We start from the raw sequence: 19,251 nt of genomic DNA, 5'->3' as shown, positions 1-19,251 counted from the left end.
GAAACATAGTACAAATGTAGAGACTGCTGTGAGTGTTGAGCATTCATCTGGAAGTGCAAGCTGTATGATTTACAGTTCTGATAATATGTGAACAAAAGATCCAGAAATACCTCTTCATGTATTTGTGTGAAATGAGTGTTTATTGAATAACTAGTGGTTTACTTATGTGGGAGTTGTCATGATTTTCGGTTGTTAGGTTGGCACTCAATAGGGTGATCACTATTGGTGGACAGACAAAAGGTCTACATTGACAAAAGGTGGACACAAGCAATATGTCAGCATGTAAATGGTCAACACATGAAAGTTACATTTTTTTCTTTAATTAAGATAACTTGTTCATACTTTACCGTTCCCAAGAGTAGTCCACGTGGAAAGTAAAGTAAAGTGGCGGAGCGAGGCATGGAGTGTACGCGTTGCACTAATTGTGGGCTCACCTTGACCGACACCAAAAACATGACAACTAAAATAGACTTTTGCTTGTGTTGACCCTTCCTGTGTCAACTTTTTTACTGTTGAGCAATAGTGGCTGATCTAGTTTCTGTCGACCTACACCCCATTTTATTTGCTAATAACAAAATATTTCCCGGTGATAGAAATACTATATAAATCTAGTTGCAGGGATAAGGGTACTCTTTACCTAGCACGGCGCCCATCGCGGGCATTGAATGCACTAAAAAATCGGGTGCGACGCGATGCCCGCGATTTCCCATAGGGACCAATGTTAAATTTCTCAATTGACCCGATTTTTCTGTTCAATGCCTCAATTGACACGATTTTTCCATAGGAATCAATGTTAAATGGCCCACAGAGGCCAAATAGCCACCCTGAAGTGTGAAATGGCCCCCACAATTGTTAACGCCACCCCACGATCAACGTGAACCCAAAGCGTGGCGAGCGGCGGCACGCGTCCTACGACCTTTTCATACCCCCACTATCCACGTCGGCATGGAGTTGAGAATAGAATAGTGTGGCGAGCGCAGCGAGCCACCGAGCCCGAAGCGTGGCGAGCGCAGCGAGGATACCTGTGAAGCCCGCGAAGGGACGCTCGCGGGGCTCGCCTCGCTGCACTCGCCACACTATTCTATTCTCAACTCCACGCCGACGTGGATAGTGGGGGTATGAAAAGGTCGTAGGACGCTTACCGCCGCCCCTCGCGGGCTCGCTGCGCTCGCCACGCTTCGGGTTGATCGTGGGGTGGCGTTAACAATTGTGGGGGCCATTTCACACTTCAGGGTGGCTATTTGGCCTCTGTGGGCCATTTAACATTGTTTCCTATGGAAAAATCGTGTTAATTGAGGCATTGAACAGTAAAATCGGGTCAATTGAGAAATTTAACATTGTTCCCTATGGGAAATTGCGGGCATCGCGTCGGTCGCGTCGCACCCGATTTTTAGTGCATTCAATGGCCGCGATGCCCGCGATTTTTTTACCTGTGATGCCCACGATCAAAATCGTGGGTGCCGTGCTAGGTAAAGAGTACCGGGATAAGTATATATAAGTAGAAAGTGATATGTTGATGATCCTTGTCTATAATTTGTGCTTTTTTTCCCCCATTTGTGGATTCTCCTTCAGTTCCAGTTACATGACAATGATACTTTCAGAACAATTCCAGCAACATATTTCTGGTAAAACAGCTGGTGTTTTCTTGACAGGATATTACACAATCTTTATACACAACCAATTCCTCTTGGCCATAGGCTGATCATAAATACTGTCTCTCTATTAGATTGTCTAGTGTTGATTTCGCCACCCAAAGGAAAAACAGCCCCTGTAAACACTAAGCTTCACTCCAGCTTTATTTTAACGGTCTGGTGTTAAGCCCATGCTGTGAGTCCTCTTCCCCGACTTCCTCCTTCATTATACATCTGGGGTAGCCAACTCCAGTCCTCGAGAGCTACTAACAGTTAATGTTTTCCAGGTCTCCTCACAGAATCACAAATGAAGTAATTAGCTCCACCTGTGGATCTTTTAAAATGTGTCGGCGAGTAATGAGTGCACCTGTGCAGCAGCTAGGTTGTCTGGAAAATGTGACCTGTTGGTAGCTCTGGAGGACTCGAGTTGGCTACAACTGTTATACATGGTTGATGTGAAGCCCAGTTGTGTGATCTATTTAAATGTGTTGAGGATCTTGGTGTTCATAATACAGATACCGATTACCGCCAGGCTACCGGTGCTGGAATTCCCAACATCAATGAAGACCTGACTGCCAGAAGGCCAAGCGTATGCATGCGCGGTGCGTTTGGCCAGGAAAGGGGGCAGTTAGGTTTAGGCACTAGTAGAGGGGACTTAAGGTTAGGCAGTGGGGGGAGAGGTTAGGATTTGGCTATGGGGAGGTTGGGTTAGGAGGGGGCAGGGGAAAGTAAATTTACTCCTGGCTGGATTTCGTGTACCGGGATGCTGGTGTCCACGTCGCTGGTCCACATATGTATCCACTGCAGCCACACCCTAAAATCTGTCAGCAGGGATGAGAACAGAATCCCAGACCACTATGACCATGGACTTGCTTTAGTGTGCAGGGCTACAGGGTATGTCTGCAATGCAAAGTGTAGGAGATTTTCATTTATGAATATGGGGAATAACATAAGTGAAATGCATTAGGAGACAGGGAAAGCATTTAGCGCAGTCATTGTTGTGTACTCTGTATGGCAGAAGTAGTGAAGGAAGAACATTTTAAGGGAAAAACAAAACAAAAGTGTGTCCCCAAAATAAAAGAGGTAACCAGTTCTGAATGGTAAAGTATGTTTATTTAATTGCAGTTGTTTAAAATGTAGTATGAGAAGTGATTGGTAAATGAAGAATAATGGTCAGCAAAATGTTTTCCGATATGTTGATTTTTTTATTTTATTGACATATCAGTGTACAGGTGCCACACATCACATATGGCCATGGTGTAGCAATTAAACCCTATAACTAGCCACATGGAAAGAAACACAGGTTGGCTAATTTTTCCAAATAAATAGTTCTATTTTATAAGGTTGAAAATACTGTATCTGCTGTAAGTAGATTTAATTAATAGAGTCTATATACAGACAAAACCCAGTGAGAAGTCTCATCAGACTGATATAGAGCTGACCCATACTGTACATTCCCTAGGCAGCTTTGGTGACACAAACTGCAGCACTTATACCCCTTTCACACTAGAAAATGCAGGGACATACCCAGGAGTTTGGTCCCGTGTTCAAGCCGGGCATTCACGGGTTTGCCCCTTTCACACCAGCGTAGATTCCCGGGTCGACCCGGGTCTAGTGCTGGTGTAAATGGGTCCCGGGCCAAAAATCCTAGGAATTTGTCTAGGCAATTCAACCCAGGAATGAAAACTGCAATTTCTGCATAATTATATCTTCAGCTATGTACTAATAGCCTAATGCAGAAGATTTCACAGCCATCCTGCAGAAGGCTAAGTACCCTACTTGTTAGAGTCCCCAGTGATCTTATTGGGGAGTACAAACCCTATGTACTAAACCCAGAAAAGCAAAGCTTTTACAAAATTTGGCCACATTAGTTTACATGATCCTCATGTGGTGGAGGCATTGTAGCAGGAGAGGGTTCTTGCAATTCCCCTCCCAGACTCTCTGTCCAGCAACGGCTCAGATTCCAGAGACTGACACTGTGGGCATGTGCAGTATCCCATTTCTCCGGAGGAGTCTTTCACAAACAAGAAAAACTCCGGAATGCTGTAACTCACAGGGATTGGGGAAATGCTCTACTTTCTTCCTACTGTGTAGCATACCTGGGAAGACCTGATGCAGGTTCCAAGTTCTGTATAATTAACTGTACTGCAAAATGTATTGGGACAGCCTTCATTCTCACTGAGTGAATCAGAGGAAAAAGTATCTCTACCATTATAGGAATCATTTTTGTGAAGTGTGCTATGGTTTTGAGTTAAAGTATTTTTTATATAGTACAGTACTACACCATAACCCAACATAAGTGTTTCTATCTTCGTAGATGACCATATTACACAATGTGTTTACATATGTCTTACTTGCTTCTTTTATCAAACAATAGTGCCCTCTTCTGGAAGTTCATTTTTCATACTCATTTGCTAGGAGTGACATGCCATGTGCTATGCTGATCTATATACTAAACTCTATATAATAAACTCTTATTCGAATGTGCTACTACTATTAATGTAGCACTTGTGAATAAACAAAGGAAAAATCAGTGCTATAAAATGCAAGGCTGTGTAGTAAAAAATCTATCTCCTATAGAAAGTCAAAACAAAGAATAGTCCCAGGCTTTATATTGATATGCAACAACAGTTCTCTAACTTCCAACTAAAAGGCTCATACATGGTTTTTATTTATTATGTATATTCTATTATTATTTATTATTTTTTTCTGACTTTTAGGCGCTGCATCCTTTCTTTTATCATGGTTTTTTTCCCTCTGTCTTTGATAATAACTAGCCTGTTTCAGTTGAAAAGGAATGTAATTGATATCTATAGCAGTTTATTGAGATTAGAATTGTTAATGTGATTTCCAAATGTAATAAGGTAATAATTCACCATTGTAAAGGTTATACATATTTACACAACCTCATCTCCTAATGACCATTGTTGGTCAGAATTTTGAAACAACCAAGTTCTCTATACTTCTGTCAAATTCCCCCTTTTGTTAGAGCTACAGTACTTTAAATGCTGATAACATAAAAACTAAAACAAATACATTTTTGCATGACATAAAAGAAGCCAGACAATAAAACACACATTTCTAAATCATGTACATTAATGTACACAAATGTACATACAAAACAAATGGAATATTAGGCTGGTATCACAATGCTATACAGATAGAACATGGTGATTTCAGTTGCTCTATTGAGCAAAGTTGTTCAGTTTAGATACAAATGTAACTTTGTTAAACATTTCCGTAACAACATTTCTTATTTAACAAGAAACATGGGTAAAACCATCCTTGCTATTAAACAAAGGTTCTTTCCTATACAGTACAAACTAGAGCCTTCAGTTTTTAAAGTGTAAATATCCCAGTGGCGTAGCTACGTTTTGGGCGCCCCCCCCCCCGCCGTTAGGGGGGGGGGCGCCCCCCCCCCATCGCCTCCCCGCCAGGCACCCCTACCCCGCTGCCCATGCAAACCCCCCCCCTCAATCCCCCACAGCCTTACCTATCGCGCTGGTCCCGGCGGCTCCGTTCTTCTGCTGAGGACCACCAGAAAATGGCCGCCCCCATACAGCAGACAGTTTCAGAGAACTGTGTGCTATATGGGGGTGGCCATTTTGTGGTGGTCCTCAGCAGAAGAACGGAGCCATCGGGACCAGCGCGATAGGTAAGTCTGCGGGGGATTGAGGGGGGTTTAACTATAGCACCGCAGCCCCCGGCGCCCCCACATGCACAGCGCCCCCCCGCGGTGGCGGGGGCTGCGGTGCTATAGTTACGCCGCTGAAATATCCTGTGTATCCTTGGGAATGAATTGAGTGGATTCCTCTCACAAGAAGACCAGAAATAAACAAATATAGCCAATCTCTCTTTATTTCATTCACGCTAGTTTCAATAATATACATGACACTTTTCATATGTGTAAATACTTTGGTGATTCCTGTTAGGGCTTCTTATGATAGGTAAACTAGCATAATCAGAATGTTTTGTGTGTGCGTGTGTTTTATTTAAAATGTTATAAAGATTACGGCTAAATATCACATGTTCAGTGTACAAAAACAAAACGTTAAAAAAAAATATCCGAATGAATTTGAGATTGAATGGTGCCGGTACACACACAATATTCGCATGGCTACAGACGTACATCGCACATAGTTCAATTGAGACAAGTAGGGATAATGCAAGCTACAAAATCAGTAGTATGCTGATGCGAGAGTTAAACGTTGTCATTTTTAAAATACATAGAAAATACTGTTGTATATATTATGAATATTATTCTTATACATTTGTGAACTGAGACTGTGATTTTATACTTGTATTTTCCTAAATAATTTTATGGATAAATGAAAAAAAAAATAGTGTTTTACACAATATACACATTTCATTACTTACAAAGAGAAATAAGCTTAGCATTTTTATACTTTGAAACCCAGAATACGGAGGGGTTAGTAGCACCATGAAAAAGTGTTTTTCTCAAAACTGCAGCCTTGTTATTTTAAACATACTCAGTGCGTTTCATTGTATAGCTGATAAAAAAAGTGCCATTTTGGTACTGGGGAAAAAACTTCATGTGTTTCTCGCCAAAACTCAGGTTTCTGTCTTGAAAGAGGTTAATCTCGTTTCTCAGTCCATTCGTTAAAATGCACCAGACGATCCACAATATGGCACTTTGGTGAGGTACATTTGAATTTGTTTAAAACAGTATCTGGTTCTTGCCTTATCTACACAGTAGCACCATTGTCACAAAGGACAATTCCGACCTAAGCTTTCTTCCACAGGTAGCCAGTTCTCTAAAATGTTACGTCCTCTTCATACATACTTGACATCTACTGACACGTGTTCTTAAGTCGCCGGCTTTGAGTGTTTCAGACTGAGGTTTACTGGTGAGGGAAAGAAAATAGTAAAATGTGAATAAATTGTATAGATTTAAAATGCTATGGTTTTCTGCTGATAAAAAACACAAATATTGCCATATGGCAGAAACATGCGATCACTAATAACATGAAGGGAAGTATAGATAGATTACTGGATACAAGCTGATGTAGTCATTCATTATCTGCAAAGGTAGGTTTTCTGCTTTTGCCATGTGCCCCCCAAGTAACTTCCCCATTTTACAGGTAGGTAGCAGCTGAAGAGGTAAAATTTTGCTATTTTTGATAAACTGGGTGAATGTAAACCAACATAACACTCCTAGTCAGTGCGCGGTTTTTACCTATTGGCTGCAGGGCTGCAGCCCTCCGCAGGTAAAATCTGCCTCTGTTATCTGCCTATGAACCCAGAAGCAGTCTGTGAGACTGCTCTGGCTTCAATGTGACTGGCAGTGACTTCCTATTGGAAGTCTGACCTGCCAGTCACTCAAGGCAGTCCAATTGGGAGGCGTTCCCTCCCTCCGGGATGCCTCTCTGTGCGCAGAGGTGGGGCAGCCCCCAAAACGTGTTGTGTGCATGTGCAGTATCGCGGACGACACTGCGCATGCGCCGGACTCGGGAACCTGATTAAGCCTCCAGGAGCTGCTGCAAAGGCAGCCCCCCTGGAGGCTTGGGCCAGCGCATGCGCAGTTTGTATGAAGTTACTGTGCATGCGCTGGCCCCATGCAGGGGACCAGCAGCAGGGAGCACATCATGGCAGCGCCCCTCCTCTGCAAGGGTAAGAACTACCACTGCTCCTAGTAATGATCCCAGATACAAAAACAAAGGGGTCTATTCATGTAGCAGTAAAAAGAGACTTTGAAGAAGTTGTCCATGGCAACCAATCCAATTTGAAGTAACATTTTTAAAGTGCACACTATAAAATTATATAAATGATATATAGCGTCTGACTGGTTGCCATGGGCAAACTTCTCCACTATTTTCACTGCTTCATGAATAGACCCTTTAATCCTTAACGTGCGTACACACTGACCGATAATGGCTAATGATATTGGCGGTGTTGCCGGGTGAACAATACTGTGCATATGACATCATTCAGTGATGTCACCGTGCTCCTCCAGCTAAGCATGCAGTCGTTTGACAATATCTCAAATTGAGCTGCATGCTCAGACAATGGGGGGTGTTCAGTTCAGCTGCTGAGCGTTAGATGTGTCTCATTTTTAGTTTTGGTGCCAGAATTTGATAGAATAAACGTTGGTAATGTCATATTTTCCATACATTGATTCCCCAAAGCAATTTGAAGTGTCAATCAAAAGCTCAAGAATAGTTGTATTAATGGCCTGACATTGGCTGTGAGTCTCTTGTCGGCATGTCAAGAGGAAAAGAAGAAATGTCATTGAAGTGATGGCTACCAACTGCACATATCCTGATCAGAACCAATAGCTAGCAAGGACTGTGGGAAGGAGCAGATATGTCTTATACCGGATTTCATGCACGGTCTTACCTAAACATTTCAGCCATTTCCACGGTGGCCAGCCAGAAACTATATGAATTGGCATAGTAATTGCAGGTACCACGGCCATGACATTCAATGAAAGGAGCAGAGCGGAATTCCTCTAAGCACGATCCCGGAGATGCCAAGGCTTGTCCTGAGCCTTCTGCGCCTGCGCTGGTATGCTGGAAAGAGGGGACGGGCATACACAGTCAATAATGTATTCCATAACATATTTTACCTTAATATATTAATATTCTACAGAATAAAACGATTTATTTTTACAACTATTAAGTGTAAGTGGTTAAAAGAGACTGGGGAACTCAATTAAAATAGAATCTATTCATTTTAGCACAATGATTTTTCAATTTGATTTTCATTGTGTTAATATCTCACTATGTAAGTGTGGTTACTAAGCACTATGGCCCAACGCTGACAGCTAGTGCAGAGGAGCATTTAAACGTGTGTGATTAAAGGGCTGTAGTTCATTCTATTAAAGGAATATGCTTCTTCAGATGCAAGAGTGGGGGCACCAGGGAACAAAGGGCCAACACTGTCTAGGCTGAAAGTAAATATATCAATCCTCAAAGGTCGACATGGAAATGGATGACATAGACAAAGGGTTGACAGAAGCAAAAGGTCTGTTTTTGTGTGTCAACACCTGTCGACATGGACCCCCAATTAGTGTAGCATGTACCCTTGCATGGCTCACTTCGCTGACCTTGCTCCAGGCCAACTGTAGTCAACATGGATCATAAAGCATGAAAAAGTCCAATAAAAGAAAAACTCATGTCGACCTTTTCATGTCAACCATTGCCATGTCAACATTTTCAGTTCAGTTCAGGCTATGCTCCTGCCTCCCCTTTGGTACAGAGCCCTCCCGTAGGTTTAGTGGATTTATTGCACACGAAAAACAATCTACACCATGGGACCTGATCAAGAACATGAAGTTACCATTCTACCATGTTTTACACAAATAATAATATAAACAAGGCACATCACTGTTTCCGTCAAACAGAGCCACTGGGCTCCCATTACTGAAGGCACCAGGTACTTCTAGCCATGGTGCAATCACACAGAATGCATGTCTACTCCACATGATCTGATTTAGATATGCACTAGAGGTAACTATTTGACTAAGCCAACTCAAATTCATATGTATAATTGCCTAAAATTTAGGTTAATTAATGGATAAACCTGCTATCTTTAACCCTAAACATGCAAGAGGTAGGGTCTATGTCACCAATGCTGTCCAGCCACAAGAGAGCCTTGTTCTAGATTCAAAACCCAAACAGGACTTGTCCAATCGCACGGTACCTGCACTCAAGTTATAATAAGAGATGTTTTGAAAAGTGTTTTGTACTGTTATTTAGTGGTGCTCTGTACTTATGGGACAGAACTCTGTGGTGACTATGCTGAAAATGATTGGTATTGGTGGACATCAAGAGTAGGGCCTCCCCATTGTTCTACCGGTCATAGTGGGCATGCTTGCTTTGGGGTTATTTTCCATGGATACATTTCTCCTTGAAAACATAGTGGTTAAAAGTTTACCATCATGAATGAGTATCCAATCCAGAGAGAAAACCAGCCTTGTGGACAGGGTGGAATCTGTATGGTTTGGCTGTGAATAGCAATTACCATGGCAGGAGCTTCACAAACCGAGCACCTAAAAGTTTGAAAGAATGAAATGATATTTGATTATGATTATTGCAGAGAAACAATGTATCATCCCACAAAGCCTCTGCTAATTTTATCTAGATTAACCATTTCACATTTTATCCCAAATCCTGCACTCGGTAGAACATAATACAATACATAGAGCATCCTAGTGTAGAGGCAAAGAAACAGCACGGTTATGGAGAACACAGCCCTGACAGAACAATTAATCATGTACTACAGATGCTGCCTAGTCAATGGCACATTATTTCTATAGCCATCTTGAGTGGCAGATTGCAGTATCTCTAATTAATGCTGCCTTCCCGTCATTAGACAGTTTGCTATACAATTTAAAAAAAAAACCATTGTATGAGGGATGTGAGCCAAAATGACATAATCTGCGGATACAATATGCAATAATCTGTTTAAATCTTAAAGCAAGTGCTATAGTATATTTAGTTTATTGCACGTTGGAGTGGCATGGCTTATATCACTGAACTTCCTTGTGCTATATGATAACAGAATGGATGACTGTATGTCAAATAATTCATCTGCGCCAATGCTTTTCCCATATGCTAAAAAAGGTAGAAAACAATATATCTGTGAAAGACCTGCCAAATTCCTCTCTGAATGGAGCACTTGGCAAGAAACATGTTGGAATCGTCTGCATACAGCTAGATTACAATCACATGCATGTTATTGTAAGTAATAGACCACTGCAATATCTTTCTACATGACACTATGCTTATATATATATATATATATATATATATATATATATATATATTCACTCATTACTAGAAGACATCCCGATACAAATCATTGAAACCCTCTCAGTCTCTGCCAGAGGACTGTACCACAGCAGTACCCATCTGGCAGCAGAGGCAGTCCCTGAGTGCCAGATCTTCTTAGACTGGTGGTATATGGTGTTTTTCCACACCCAGACTTCAAATGGTATCCGGACTGATCATAGACTGACTCATAATAGACAGTCATATGGTCGACCACTAATGGTCGACAGGGTCAAAAGGTTGACCGGGTTTAAAGGTCATCCACGCAATAAGTTGACATGGTCATAAGGTCGACAGGCAATAGGTCAACATGGTCAAAAAGGTCAGCATGGTCAAAAGATCAACATGAAAAAGGTTGACATGCTTTTTACTACATTTTTAGCCGACGTGCAAATAGGCGGTATTTCATGCACTACCATCCACTAGGGCATGGAGGGAGTATAAAATAGTGAGCCCGAAGCATGGCGAGCACACGAGGGGACTCGGTAAACTTAGACAGTGTCCATGTCGACATAGACACCCTAAAAACATTTAAAAAAATATGTCGACCGTTTGACCATGTCGACCATTTAACTGTCAACCTTTTGACCCTGTCGACCTTTAACCCCTGTCGACCTTTTGACCCTGTCAACCTTGTGACTGTCGACAAATAGTGGTTGACCATATAATGTAGACCTAGACACTGTAGCTGTTTTATACCAGAACCACTTCAAATTAATTTTTTTTTGATGGGGCTAAGGGCTGTTTCACACAGTACGGTTCCTGCCGCACGGTGAAATCCCGTACGGTCAGGGAGCCGCGCCGCACTCAGAATTTTATAATGGCAGGGATGGCCACAGCCCGGCAGCCGTCCCTTCCAGTGGGGGGATCCGGCTGCAGCCGTGCGGCCGGGCCGTGGCCGTCCCGTGTGAATGGACACAATAGTGTCCATTCACAACTGCTGAGTGCGGCACGGCTCCCTGGCCGTACGGGATTTCACCGTGCGGCAGGAACCGTACTGTGTGAAACAGCCCTAAGGGTTTCCTGGCCCTTAAATCCATTTTTAGTCCTGCTCTCCAGATATTAGGCATAAATAATAGGACAGATCATTTTAGTATATTTCCTATGAAGACCTGTCTGCAAATCTAAAATATATTCTTAACCTAGCCATGAATATTTAAGTGATTTTAAAGATAACTGATCTCTTCTTTTACCTGTGGGCTGACTATCAGGAGACACTAATGTCATGTGATCATTAAGTGGCATTGGAAAGCTGACAATCTATATGGTGTCAAACAATGGCGGCTCTTACATCTGTGGAGCAGGGGCGCTGCCGCCCCCTCCCGTGTGAGCGAAAATCGGCAGCCAAATAGAGAGGGCAGGCAAGACTATATAGTGCAGATCTGCACTATATATCGTAAATTGTGCCTCTGCAGCATGCCGTGCTATGCGAGTCCCGATACGATCTGATCGTATCGGGACTCGCATAGCACGGCATATCTGCCGTGTGTACACACCATTAGACTGGGTGACTGTGTGCTCCTAATTTCAATAGACAGACGCCTACAAATACATGTTATTGACACATACATGAATGCAAAGAAACAATCCGATGTTCTTATGGCGAAATGTGTAAGTAAGGAGAAGATGAACCTTACCGACTTATAAATGGCTGAATCTCTCTCCCCCTTAGTGGCTCCATGTTGGGAGGCACTGGCTCCGGTGTGGATAGCCAGTAAGAGTAATCATTTCTTGAAGCAAAATTGCAGACATTATTGATATTACAAAACATAAAAGGCATGGTGCTGAATCGCCGAAGACAGCTGCCAGCAGTACCTGAGGAAATAAAACAAAGATGTTGTGGTAAAAGGCTTCCAATGCACTGCGCCACTGCTGCATACAATTAGTATTAGCTTTTTATTTATACAGTGCCACCGAGTGTCCATAGCATACAGTAATAGACACATTCAGAGCACTAGAACAAGGATACAAAACACAGCGTAATATAAACAGGAGTCTGCTATTAACAGTAGCACGTAAGGGCGGGCAGAAAGCCTCAGAGAGCTGGCTGTGAGTGGGAGCACACTGGAGACAACGACAGTGCAGGGTGAGAACGAACACAGCAATGGAGTCCTGATAGTGAGAGCTTACAGTCTAGGTCATTAACATATATACACTATGGGGCCGGTTCTGGTTCATTCGCTATAAAGGTCATGGTCAAAGGTCGTGGTTTGCGCATGTGCATTTGTGCAAACCCCAACTGCAAATGGCCTCAGCGATTTGCAATGTCGCCGGGCCGTTCCCAGTGTGGAAGGGGGGGGGGGTGTGATAGGACATGGATACGCAAAGTGTTTTATCGGCGTTCCCATGATAATGCTGGCAGTTCCCATGCACATGCGGGCAGGACGAAGTGTGCCAGGGGTGGGTGGCTGACGTCACATGACATTAGTCGCCCGCCCTATCCTCGTCCCAGCGTCCGCAAATGTAAGTTAGTCTCCACTGACTTATATTTGCGAGCCCTGGAGAAATCACTCGATGGCTGACAACCATCGAATGATTTCTCCTGCCACCGGCACATGCGAGGGGATGCAGGGGGTTCACCGGGGCGGGCACTCTGGGAATCAGTAAGCTGCGTTCTTCACAGCTTACTGAGTCAACCAGAATCAGGCCCTATATGTAAACTACTATGGACATCACACAGCCACATTTAGTGTTGTATGATGAGGCCTACACACTGCCTGGCATTCTGAGCATTGCTACATCGCTCAGAACACTCAGAAAGATTGCTCAGCAATGTGCCAGCACTGTGTACTGGGCGATCTGCCAGGGCCAGTGTTCTCCACTGAGAGCACTGGTCCTGACCCCGGTGATTACCTAGATTTATGCAGCATGCTGGATATTTATCGCCCGACAATATTGGGGCATTTTCAAAGTGATCATGCGAGATTGCTTAGAACATGCCCCTAAATCACTACGTGTGTAGGCCCCACTAGGGATATGATTGGTTACAGTTAAGACCATCTGGTAAGACAGTCCTATTGGATCAGTATCTGAGTATTTTATTAATGAGCTATATTGTCACCATCAAACTGCATGAAGCAAGTACTGAGTATCTTACCCAGATCCTGGCCATGTGCTCTTTCATTTCCCTGAACATAGAGAAGGGAATATCCATCGTAGATCCTGGTGGTTCCCTGAGGACAAGCTGGAGAATCTGTTGACTGGCTATGGCGGGTTATAAGGAATCCATGTGCCACAGACCCTAAGCCAGGAGCACCAGGAGGACCTTGCAATCCATCTGGACCTGGATTACCTTGGTTCCCTCTTGACCCTGTTTTACATTGAAAAATAGAAATGTCTTTAAAGCATCGCAACATCAAATATATTTGGTAAAATTATGTACGTAGAGGTGGTTTAAGAGAGGAGGCGGCCCATGTGTGGACTCTGTGCAGGCCTCCTCCTCTCCTCTCTATTGAGCAGTAGACTTTGGCATTGTGCCAGAGTCTAATGCACATACGCAGATCTCCTTGACTTCTCTGCTGTGACACTATAGTGTGGCATTATATGAACAGAGGGCAGTGAAATGTGGCATAATATGAACTGGGGACACTATATGTCATAATGTGAATTGGGGTTACTGTGTGGCATAATGTGTACTCATAGCCTTGAAATGTGACATAATGTCAACTAGAGCACTACTATGGTTCATAATATAAACAAAGACACTACTATGTGGCAGAACTGGATTATATATACACATCAAGGGTAGGCATAGTACAACTGCATTTTTCTTTATTGCTTATATTATATTTCCCTTGGGTATAAAGATAGTGGCTATGTCATTGTAACTACTTGCGTCAGCATTGGCAGAAGAGCTATACAGACCAGCATGCAGTGCTACTGGGAACATGAGTCTTACAGTTACAGGAATACTGGCTCATCAGCACACAGCCTAGACAGCTGATCTCACTGTGCTTATTCTGAGCTGTGGTCAGCACCTGTCATTCCCTGCACAGTGACACTGCTGATAACTATTTTTCAGTGACACTAGCAATGCTTATGGATTTACTTTGGAAAGTAAGTTTTAATACAATTTTTGTGCAAACGTAGGAGGCAATAGAATTATATGTAGTGTTGGTGATGTGCCATCAGAAAGCATGGTAATGCTTTATACCTGCAACATTGCCATTTTAAATATCAGTCCTTTAATGTATCAGGCATATGAGAAGATGCACATAATGTTTCAATGTCGCTTTAAGTGCCCATTAGACTTTGCAGCTGCCCCATTCACTGACTGCCATGGTATATGGAGACTTGTGAGAGCCCTCCGATGCACACAGACGAGTGAGCAAGTAATGTCATGAGTAATTATAAATAGAAATATACTATGAATTCAGATATTTTCTAAAACTAGTTTATGCGGACTCTCTACTTGTAGCACTGATGGTTCATCAGAATAGATTATAATACCAATACCATTGATGATATTGACTTCCATATAATGAGAATTGTGAGTAAGGAAGTATGGAATGTCTTACAATTAATCTCAGACTCCCTAGGTTGGCACAGGGATACTTTGCATGCAATTGTATAACAACCTATTGTATGCCCTCAGCACCTAAGCAACTATTAAGCTGCAACCTAGTGTACCAGGACTTGGGGAGGGGACACCCAGGGTGAATTGGTCTCTGTAAATATGTGGCTGCCTCTCTCTAGGGTCCAGACATGTTCTAATATGTGCTGTGCATCAGCATCAGCTGGTCTGTCTGCTCTGCATCTCCAACTACTCCCATCCACTTCCCCTCCTATGACAGTGGAGGTGTGTACACTGCAGTGTCAGGTAGAGTTGTTAGCCATTTACTAATGTGTCTTGTGGCACCGCCACCTTAGTGTATATAGCAGGGGTGCGTGGTGCCACACTTACCACTTCACTTCTGGAATAGTCACCAACTGCTGAGCTCTTTTAATCTGATTAGTCTGGATAATGCTCTCTGTATTTTAATGTTGTCACTCAGATGATCCCTGTATTGTATTCTACGATATGCATGATGTCTGTATTGTATTAAAGTCCCTAGAAGATTGCTGTATTATTTAGCAGGTATTTACAGTATATGGTGAGCACGGTCTATAGTGATAGCCACCGCTTGTATGATGCATGGTGTGGAAATCCTTTCCTAGGTGATTGTGCTTCGAAGTGGCTATGAATACATTAGCTTAGAGCTGCTGGAACTTTAATCAGGCATTTTTTCCCAACCAAATAACATAAATACCACTCAAAGCCACTAGAAATCCAAATACATAAACATTATTACCACACCGGTTTTTAGCAATGGTTTGAACATGTTGGTCATTTTAATATGTATATAGTACATATAGAACCTACCTGGTTGGCCTGGAAGACCTCTGTCACCCTTGCGTCCTGGCTGCCCCTCAAACCCTGGAAGCCCATCTCTGCCAGAATCACCAGGAGGCCCCAAAGGACCTTAAAATAAATAAAATATAGGAATCCCAGACAATAAGAATATATCTGAAGGAATATAAGTACATTTCGGGGGAAATTTACTAAAAGAAATTTGTAAAAAATAGGTGTATTTGTATCCAGAAATACACTTATTTTTGACATTTACTATCCCGAAAATACGGCCATTCGTAGTCATATTGATGTGCTATCAATACGAGTACGAATTGCTGTATTTTCAGGATAGTAAATGTCAAAAATAAGTGTATTTCTGGATACAAATACACCTATTTTGTACAAATTTCCTTTAGTAAATTTCCCCCTTCATGCTAAACACAGGTGTAATCTGCAATAACTACCATGCCTAGAAAACTGTACAAATATGTTATTCCATTAGTGCAAGTTATGAAAACTTAATTTACAGTCATATATCCTAAACTGCATTAAACTGAACAGACAATCAGAATCAGAATCATCTTTATTGACCAGGTATACTATGTACACTTGGAATTTGACTTCGGAACACTTTTATGGCAGCCAGTACAATACAATGGTTGGGGGGCCCTCATTACTGTAGGACACATTTCAGTCGGGGGTGGTCAGCAGCAGTTCAGCAATATGACTGTACTAGTAAGCCTGCTCAAAGCAAATGCTTTGAAAACTAGTCTGCTACCTTGTGATTGCCTCTGTGTTTGTGCATATGTGAGGGAGAAAGACATGTGGCTTCACTCACTGCCAACAGATGGCAGTGTTTCGGAGATACACATATATAATATTGAATATGTAAAAATAAAAATGGAAATCAGAATAAAATTGACAAATCTAAATTATAATTATTACCAAATTGCAAAATGACCTTGATATGTTATAACAATATTATAACATATATGAACATAAGGCAAAAAGCAACAAGCAATGGTGGAAATATAAGTAATGATCAGTAATGATAATGATGATAACTGTAGCATAAGAGGTAAGTCGTGTAAGAACTGCAACCTTTCTCTTGAGGCTGTCTCCACTTGTATAATGCTGTTGTTGGGGGTTTCCAATGTACAACAATTGTTTCCTTAGCATAAAAGCATAAAAGAACAGCTGACGTTGTAAAGTATTAGAAGCATAACCACAAAGCTGGCTAAGGTGCAATAGAGACAATAGAAAACAGAATGGTCCAGTGCTCACACCATATTATCTGTCTTTTCTTTTGGATGACATTATTATTATTATTATTATTATTATTATTATTATTATTATATTTCTGAGCACACAATACAGCTGAGGTGTAGGAAAGCAAATAGCTGTCCGCATATTACCAGGGGAAGGTAGTTGTAGGTAGAGATAAATAAATACAGGTGAGAGATGGAGCTGCGTGTATGCTAGATGGTAGCTGAGTAAGAGAGAGCTGTAATTTAGGTGCACGAGTAGACAGCTGTAAAACAGGAGTGAAGAGGCCCTGCTCCAAGTAGCTTACAGTCTAGAGGACCGAAACATATTGTTGATTTATTCTTATTATATAATAGAAAATCGCCCACGATGTGTGTTATACTGTACCAACAAATGAGTGTACTTCTTAAAAAAAATGTGTTCACCTGTCATCAATAAAGAAAACTTTATGAAATAAAAAATATACAGTAGCAACTTTGTGAAGATTATTAGTAATTAGTATACGGAGATGCGCAGCACAGGAGGATGTACTTGGACAGAGAAAAAGCCCCTACCATAGGCTGATGCAAGTCTCCCTGGTGCAATAGGTGCAGTGTTTAAAGTTGCACCAATTGGTTTTTCAATGTCTATGGACACAGCCAGTAAGGGGTAAATTTACTAAATTTTCTAAAAATAAAGGGGGTTATTCTGACTGCATCGCTACCCTGCGCATTTACACAGGGGAGCAATGTTTCGCGACTGTGCATGCGCATAAACTTTTATGCGCATGTGCAGCTGCTTGGTGGGAGCGGGCGCGGTGAATGGCTATTCGAAGGCCCGTTCGCACCCAGCAGTGTGGGTGTACCCATGGAAACACTGGGCGTTCCCATGTAAATGTGCCCATGACGTGGGTTTGGGGAGTCGGGCAGCTGATGGTTGGCAACCACCAAATGATTTTGTCCCTGCATGCAAGGCTGCAAATGGATGTTTATGCTAAATATCAATTTGCATGTGTGCGGGGATATTTGGCGTGCGAGCAGGGACAGGCGTTTGTGCGGGCGGCACGTAGAGGACACGCAAAGCTGCAAATACAGGAAACTGGAAAACAATCCCCTGTTTAACTACTGGTAATGGGTTAGTAAGGGCCACTAGTTGCGGTGGAAGCTACTTAGGTAAGGATACAGGGACAGAATTAGGTACTTATAAAATGCACTTGCTACTTTTATACCTCCTTTGTAAATGCAATATTAATATATGCAAAAAAAGAGCTTTGCCTGTTATATAGGTCATAGGTCATTCCCTTTAAGTTACAAAAAAAATTTTCTTGGGCTTACAATCATTTATTTTGTGTTATGATATGAAAGAGAATGTTTTGCACTTGCAGGGTAGGGTCCTGTAATTATAAAACACACATGGAACGAATATACCAAGCTCAGTGTGCAGGCACATTCTATTGCTGTAGTCACAGCAGCTACGTCTCACTTTGCTGTTGCTCGCACAATTCATGCATTTAGTCTGACAGACTGACTGATCTACACAGACAGCACCATTAGCTGTTACTGACAACACAACTACCTACTAGTGCAGAACCACAAAAGCTGACAAGTCATTCTAACCCGGGAAGAAACCCTGCAATCGGACCTGCTGCAGCTGGCAATAGGCACAAAGAATGACTTTCACACTAATGGGGCATGCACATGGGGGCGATTACTAATTGTAAGCGATTTGACTAGACTTACTCACTTAGAAATTAGGCATGGATAGCTCCGTGTATAGACACCCCAGTGAGGGCAATGTACGGTCCCGTGCATCGCCATCACCTGACTAGATTTATACTGCATGCAGTATAAATCTAGTCATCGCCCGAGTTCTCTTCCCAGAGAACACTGGCCGTGCAGACTGCTAGCACACATCACTGGTGCACCGCTGTGTGCTGAGCGATCTGTGCTGAGCAATTTGTGCAGGGAGGCTCAGTCGCCCCGTATGTACGCGGCTTAAGTATGAAATATGGAAATGAAAACATAAATACTGCAGTTTTATAAGCGATGGTGCACACAGTAAGATTTAAGTTCATCAATTTGTGCAGTTCTACCCTCGACAGTTTGGAGGTGATCCAGCAGAACAGCAAATCAGGGTGTCGGGTGTGAGGTCATCACTAAATAGCAGAGTAGGCTACTGGTTACAATTCATTTACATTGCATTCCAATTGTATCAGAGTACTGGACTCTCACTGGATCTGTTCAATCTGTCT

General features: G+C 42.4%; 1 protein-coding gene across 1 annotated transcript in view; it reads right to left on the bottom strand.

Annotated features, from left to right (window-relative positions):
• Nucleotides 1-5,272: 5,272 nt before the first annotated feature.
• The window catches only part of COL4A5 (collagen type IV alpha 5 chain), a 175,710-nt gene continuing 161,731 nt past the window's right edge, over nucleotides 5,273-19,251 (bottom strand). Inside the window, exons 46-51 of the mRNA XM_083159363.1 lie at nucleotides 15,786-15,884; nucleotides 13,521-13,733; nucleotides 12,061-12,238; nucleotides 9,528-9,642; nucleotides 7,989-8,161; nucleotides 5,273-6,496 (exon numbers count right to left, since the gene is read on the bottom strand). Of these exons, the coding sequence (XP_083015489.1) occupies nucleotides 6,415-6,496; nucleotides 7,989-8,161; nucleotides 9,528-9,642; nucleotides 12,061-12,238; nucleotides 13,521-13,733; nucleotides 15,786-15,884 (860 nt within the window). The 3' untranslated portion in view covers nucleotides 5,273-6,414. The remainder of the gene's footprint in view (nucleotides 6,497-7,988; nucleotides 8,162-9,527; nucleotides 9,643-12,060; nucleotides 12,239-13,520; nucleotides 13,734-15,785; nucleotides 15,885-19,251) is intronic.

Source organism: Crinia signifera, chromosome 9, assembly GCF_055691185.1.
Source record: "Crinia signifera chromosome 9, ASM5569118v1, whole genome shotgun sequence".
NCBI classification, from domain to species: domain Eukaryota; kingdom Metazoa; phylum Chordata; class Amphibia; order Anura; family Myobatrachidae; genus Crinia; species Crinia signifera.
The sequence above is the reverse complement of the archived record's forward strand: the minus strand, read 5'-3'. Positions and strand labels throughout refer to the sequence as shown.